We start from the raw sequence: 6,859 nt of genomic DNA on the forward strand, positions 1-6,859 counted from the left end.
AGTGCAGCCATATAGGTTGCGCGTCCATCAAAGCCAACAAAGCAAATGTGAAAACATTAAAGCCATTTTGGTCGAAATATGAAATATGGCTGCGATAGTTCCACTCCCACACCCAAAACTCATTCTCATTCTGTTCTCCTTCCCTCCCCAATTGCCATTTCCATTTCCATTTTCATTTTCCCCAACGTTTGTTGCTGGCTGGCCACAATGGCCCGCAGCTCTCGCTCTCGCTCTCGTTCTCGTTTTAGCTCTAGATTTTCCCTGTGCGTTTCGCTTGGCCGCCAAAAACTTGTTTGCCAGTCATGCAGCAAGTCAATTTTCGTATCGTCATTGTTAACATCATCAATTTGTGTGCTTAATTTGGAAACTGACGCGCAACAAAAGGGAGACAAAGGCCAAGACGCAGGCCAAGTCACTGGCAGCAGGATCACAACTAGGACATCTAGTATATATATGTATACAGGAGCAACACACATCACCTTTAAAGACAAGCAAAACATATAAATTGAGATGCTGCTGTTTGGAGCTGCCATAAAGCAGCGTCAATTGTTTATTACATTTTCCACACTTGACGAGCAAACGGCGATAAATACGAAAGTGCCCGCCAGGATACGTGTAGTATACGCAATCTCTCGCTAGATGTCTCTGTCTGTCTGCATGTGTGTGTGTGTTTGTGTTTGCGAGGATAAAACGAAGGCCCCGAGGCCAAAAATCAAAACAATTGCAGCTCAATTCAATTGCTTGCCACATGGCTTCAGTGCGAGGAGCAAAGCGAAGGACCAAGGACCGAGGACCATGGACCAGGCCGAGTATCATACCTTGAGCTGGGCAGGCGACTTGCTTACGGGTTTCATCTTAAGGATTGGGCCGAAAGTTCATGAAGGTTATGATTTCTTTTTCTTTTTTGGTAGAAGGAGAAGGAAAAGGAGGAGGAGGAGGAGGAGGGAAGGAGGAGTGTCAGCCCCAGAGTAAACAGTTACGATTGTGTTACAATTTGTTACATCTGTAAATGTGTGAGGAAAGCTGAAAGCTCTCGAGGGACTTTTTAGCCAATATAAATTTTGATCCTTCTTGAAAAATGGAAGCAAACATAAATAGCATCAAGTGGAAAAACTGAACGTTAACGAACAAGCTAAAGCAGCTGTAGCTGTGGGTCATGAGAGGCAAGGGGGCGGGGCAGCACATTGCTATGCGAGAGAGGGGGTCACAGTCGCAGCGGGGGTGAAGCATGTGATTGAAGTAAAAGTAGCAGCGAGGGGTTGGCAATATTGGGTGGAGGAGAAGGGAAAGGGAAGGGGGAGCACATCGACGACATAAATGAGTGGCGGACTGAGCGCACATTTAGCAGCAAACAAACAGACTTACACACACAGACACACAAATACACACGCAACAGCCAGTGAAAGACAGACTGAGCAAGACAGAGAGAGAGAGAGATGGAGATAGAGAGAGCGACACGCACAGCGGCTGTGAAGGACACACAATGTTAGAGCTTCCCACATGTGTCAGTGTCTACGCACACACACACACATACACATACATATTTATATATATATATATATTTAAGATGTGTCTGTGTGTGTGTTTGTAATAAAAGCGATGAAAATGGCAACAACAACAATGACAGCAGAAAGGAAAACGAAATGGCAAAATAAATTGAAAGAGAAACAAATAAAAATCAACGAGAAAGGCTGCAAAAGTGGCGGAAAAAAAAGGAAGCACAGTCAGAATGAGAGAATTGTAGCAGTAGCAAGCAAATATTGAACACACACACAACAATAACAACAACAACCACATCTACGCACACACACATACACTAACACACAGGCATTCACAAATATAAGGAAAATAATCGTCGATAAAAAGCTGGCGCCAAGATACCCGTAATATGAGCTAACCACTGCCCCGGCCCAACCGAGACGAAAGCAGACCCAACCTCATCCAAATCCCCCCTCAACTCACCAGCACTTCATCCTGTCCTTCATCTCCCCCCTTGGGCAAGTGGCTTCGCACATCACAGGGCATTATTGGGTGACATGTGGAAGAGCTCTAGGCTTGAAGCCTGAACGGCTTTGGCTTTAGCCCTCTTGAATTTGTGTTTTACAAGATACAATTCAGCTAATTCCAAACAAAAGTTAGTCCAGCGTGACAATTGAGTAGCTCCTTTATACCGAGCATATAAACAAACAAAAAAAAACAAATAAAATTTCATCAAGAGAGCCAAAGCAACAATTTTACTGCTGCTTTATTTGGTCAGCCCCAAAGTAGGCAATACTTTTTGTGCGACGCAGATCCTCATCTCTCAGCTTTTGTCAGTGAGCAAATATGAAATTCAAACAAATATACTAGTACCAAGTAGTATTTTTTTTTGTTCGAACAACTGAAATAAATCAGGGGACAAATCCAGATCAAAGAGACATTCCATGTGGAAATCGATCAAAAATTTGACAAAGCTACGACTGTTCTGAAGTCTAGTTAACTATGTATGGAATCCTCCTACCGGTTGTTACTGCATCAATACGCATACGATTGTCGTTTACCCAATATTTTTGAAAACATTTAAAATTCGCCCTCCAACGTACACGTTCACGTTCACAGCTCCCAAATGGCTTAAAATTTATGACATAAATAAAAATACTGGACGGCAGTCACCCAAAAAATATAAAAAAAGAATGAAAGAAGTGGAAAAAATAACACGCGCTCTGGCAGTGGCAGGAAATGTTTTCAGGGCCAGTTCGATTTCGATTGGATGCGCAAAGCCACACACAGCATGGCTCACAGCACCACCACCGCCGCCTCCCCTCCCAGTGGTGGTCAATCACCTGCCAATGCGCAAGAAATGAAAACACAAATAAATTAATATTTGGCTTAGTGAAATTCAATTTCTTTACGAGTATCCAGTGTCGTCCCGTGAGCTCCAGGGAGACGACACGACGCCAAAAAAGAAGAGAGAACGACAGGACGACACAGGGATAGATAGATATTAGAGCCCTTGGCCAGGGCGACTTCTGACTGTTCGTTGACGATAAAACGCTTTCGTTTTCAGGTAATTGCTTGTAAGTGGCATAAACATAAAACGAAAAGTGAATATTTATGACATTGGAATGCTAACCTTTAATAGCTAACTCACATTCAACATCACATTCAAATGCCAACGGTCAGGCAAAAGTATTTGTTGGGTTTATCGCATGGCACAACCAACAGGCAAGCAACTCGTGACCGTTTCCGGTATTTAAATATTAGTTTCCATTTCATCATTTCGGTGCGCTGAATACACAATTTTCCATTACCAACTGACTTTTATATCAAATTGCACGTTGACTATATATTTGTAAACGTTAACTTTAATTCAAAACTTGTTAAATGCATAAGATTTGATGTTTGAGTATTTTTCATATGTTTTGGTATTTCTGCATTTTGCATCTTCAGGCATGCGGCCACACCAAACAGCTGATTGCAACTTACATCGCGAAGCGTCTTTCGGTGGCCTACCGCAAATAACATTTTTGTATATACAAACAATATCGCTTTTGCTTATAACATATATTGCATTTCGTTATCACCACGTAATGCTGTAAATGCTGCAATCGAACAATCAGCATGAGTGACGCCCTGGAAGCCAAAAAACTGTTAATACGTGCCGTCGAATGTGATCAAAGCGGTCGAATTCTTGAGGCGCAATCACTCTATCAAGATGGCATCGCCAAGCTGATGTCGTTTGTCAGCAGCGAACCCGATGAACAGCGTCGCAAAGGATTTCTCACACGCATCAAGGAGTATATGGACCGAGCGGATGCCATTAAAGCTCGAGTCAATGGCAAACTGATGCTCGGTGAGGTTGTCGCCCACATATCGATCGAGGAGAACGATACGGGCTACGACTATGTTCAGTTATTTGGCAAATATATGACGGATAAGACAGTTGAGATACTTATCGAAGAGCCCTATTTGACACAAAACTATCAGGTATGTTAAGTTTATATGTAAAAACAATTCAGTGTTGCCAATTTTATTATTTATATTGGAGATCTGTATGACAAGATAAATATTTGAAGTAGCACAAATATATTTTCATATATATAAGGCCACGCAACCATTTTGATTAGTTAAAGTCACACTAATTTTATCAACAATAAAGAAATATATATATATAAAAAAATATATATATCACATGGATTGATGAAAAGTATTTTTGAATTTTGCGATAGAAGAGCTGTGAACAATAAAACTATAAAGAATATTTGCTATATGGAATATGGACAACAGTGTTTTGTTAGCTACTTGTGGTATTTTTCAAAGTCAAACTGATCCACGAATTGTCAGATTTACATATACCGAAAAGTCGATTACTTGAAAGATCACATAGCATTGCAGAGCATAGCAATATCAGCAAAAAAAAAGCTGACTGCGCATTTATTATTATTATGTCTGATTTAGCAGTTTGGATACTTGTGAATCCCAAAGAAATACTTATATGCATACTTACTATTTAAATTAAAATTTTCGATGTCTGATTTAGGTAAGCTTTGAAGATTTGAAATTAATATTTGATAATCAAAGTTTCTTCTTTATTGCAGTATCAGAATCTCATAAGATTCTTGGAACTGGCTGTGACTAACTGTTCAGAATTCAAGTACATACGTTTGATTACCAAACAAGATACAGCGAATGTGGATCAACAACGCACAAATTTGGGACAGATCAAAGCCGATCTGGAGCGCCGCAATGTTGCCTTTCACATCAAATACGAAGATTCGCTACATGATCGCAAAATTTAGTAAGCACATCGATGATTAATCGTAGCACATCCAATTATCTTATCAATGTTTGTATATTTATGATATGATGACAGCTTGAGCAATGGTTATATTATCAAAATTGGACGTGGATTGCATTTTTACAAGGCCAACAATCCGCTATATTCGATTGGCTTGACCAATTACAGATACAGGAAATGCCTGCAAACGGATGTGGACATCTGGCGCAATTCGAGCACCGGCAATTAAACTTTTCGACATACGATTCCAAAAACGTACAAAGTGAAAGACAAAAATGGATAGATGAATGCATAGATTGGAGATATTTTTGTATCTTGTGAGTTTCAAACATTAAATTTAATAATAAAGTTCGTACCTTTTTTCGTACAAAAGCAAAATAAAAAGAAAAGTAAAAGCAGCGCTTGTAGTTTGTTCGTATGCTATAAATCTGCAGTTTTGCGAAGACACAGCATAGTGTCTACATACATAGTATATATATATCTATGGATATGGATATGGCTGCAGGGGCGTTTTTTGCTGGCGCAAAAATGTTTAAAATTCATAACTTTCATGCCACTTCGGATGCGGAGGCAGCTGCACAGCTGGTGAGCACTTGGTTGCTGCCACTGCCTTGGCTTTCCACACTGTCACTGGCTGGATGCTGGATGCTGGAAACTGGCTTCTGTCTGTTTTGAATGCCGCTAGCAGCGGGCGGCCAATGCAGTTGCATAAAAGACAGCAACGGAAGCGCGCTCGATACCTCAGCAGCAGCAGCAGCCACAGCAGTGGCAACTCCTGCCATTGTCACCAAAAAAAAAATAAAGGAGCTATTCCTTAACGTCTTTAAAGCCATGGCGAGGCTCAAAGTCTTCGCCAGAGACATGTGCGTGGATAATTAGAACTACGCCACACTTGGCTGCACATTCTCATTGCCAACGTCCACCTTTTTTGGAGTCCCACACACACAGACACCGAGCGAGAGCGAAAGAATATATATTTTCAATTTACTTGGTGCCATGCCAAGGATTTATCAACAGATGAAGGCAATTGTTACGCGCGCCGCGATGAGCTGGCCTAATAAATTGCACCAGAGCTAAAATGCTTTGCTCGCTTTTAAATTTTATGGCGCGTAAGAAAGGCACACTAATGCGACTGTCAAGCCAAAAAACCGAACACCGCCTCCCCCCTGAAAGTCACCCCTAATTTCGGTTTTTAACACGCATTGTGGGTGGGGGGAGGTGGTAGAGAATGGGGCGTGGCAGTGACTGTGAGTGCAGCTAAGCTGGCTATTCATTGCTGGGGATCTTCTAAACAAGCAACAAGAGCGTAACCATTGCCAAAATTGCGTCTACTACGAGTAGGCTGAGGCTCGAAGCTCCAGCTGCCTGGATTTGCTCAGCTCTTGTGGTTTAACCTGACGATGCACAATTAGATGCTTCAGTTGCTCCAGAGAATCACTTACACAACTACAACTACGCTATCATGAACAGGTCCCAAAAAAAAGGGGTAGGCGACTTATTAACTGAAGACTCATTCATTCGGAGTCAGTCAGCAGCTGCTGCCGTTGTTGTTGCTGTTGCTGCTGCAGGAAACGCTTGTTGATGTTGCTGACTTGGCGCAAACAAATAAGCAACATCCTCCGCCTACTTGCAATGTGCTTTGTGTTGTGTTGTTGGGTGAGCGAGCAACAGTTAGTAGACGACGACTGCAAATCCTTCAACGTTGTCTGCCAATTTGTGCGTCCATGAATGCAGGCTGTTAAATAGAAAGGAAACTACAATACATGCATAACCAGGGAATTAAACATAGTCCACAAACACACACACACACACACTAGCACATATACAACAAGTAAGAAAGTTACTGTAGAGTGTGCTCGACTCTGAGATACCCGCTACCAAATTTTAATATAATAAAAGCAAAACAATGGTATTACTCTTAAAATATACCAAATTAATACGCCGCAAAAATACCTCAATATACCAAATGTTATGTTTTATTCAAAATATACCATAGACTACAAAATATACCAGATTATAGTAAGTAGGAGTTTTTCCACACATAACATAAAAAATTTCTTAAACCTTTGACAATTTTAATCT

At 41.1% G+C, this 6,859-nt stretch overlaps 1 protein-coding gene across 2 annotated transcripts; it reads left to right on the top strand.

The window, feature by feature from the left end:
- The first annotated feature begins 3,436 nt into the window (after positions 1-3,436).
- Positions 3,437-5,165, top strand: LOC133843685 (MIT domain-containing protein 1). Of its 2 annotated transcripts, XM_062277331.1 has the most exons (3): positions 3,441-3,966; positions 4,578-4,777; positions 4,853-5,165. In XM_062277331.1, exons 1-3 carry the CDS (start codon positions 3,601-3,603, stop codon positions 5,004-5,006), a joined length of 720 nt encoding a protein of 239 aa, XP_062133315.1. In that variant the 5' UTR covers positions 3,441-3,600; the 3' UTR covers positions 5,007-5,165. The 2 variants fall into 2 exon arrangements, with proteins under 2 accessions (XP_062133316.1, XP_062133315.1); XM_062277332.1 differs by lacking the exon at positions 4,853-5,165 and having other exon boundaries at positions 3,437-3,966; positions 4,561-4,699.
- Positions 5,166-6,859: the final 1,694 nt, after the last annotated feature.

This window comes from Drosophila sulfurigaster, chromosome 3 (genome assembly GCF_023558435.1).
Source record: "Drosophila sulfurigaster albostrigata strain 15112-1811.04 chromosome 3, ASM2355843v2, whole genome shotgun sequence".
In the NCBI taxonomy this organism is placed as follows: Eukaryota; Metazoa; Arthropoda; class Insecta; order Diptera; family Drosophilidae; genus Drosophila; species Drosophila sulfurigaster.

Bases quoted from the DNA above. Each gene is read 5' to 3' on its own strand.
- LOC133843685 (XM_062277331.1), top strand. From the start codon at position 3,601: ATGAGTGACGCCCTGGAAGCCAAAAAACTGTTAATACGTGCCGTCGAA. The intron at 3,967-4,577 runs GTATGTTAAGTT...TCTTTATTGCAG, and splicing joins ATTTGACACAAAACTATCAG to TATCAGAATCTCATAAGATT. The intron at 4,778-4,852 runs GTAAGCACATCG...ATATGATGACAG, and splicing joins CTACATGATCGCAAAATTTA to CTTGAGCAATGGTTATATTA.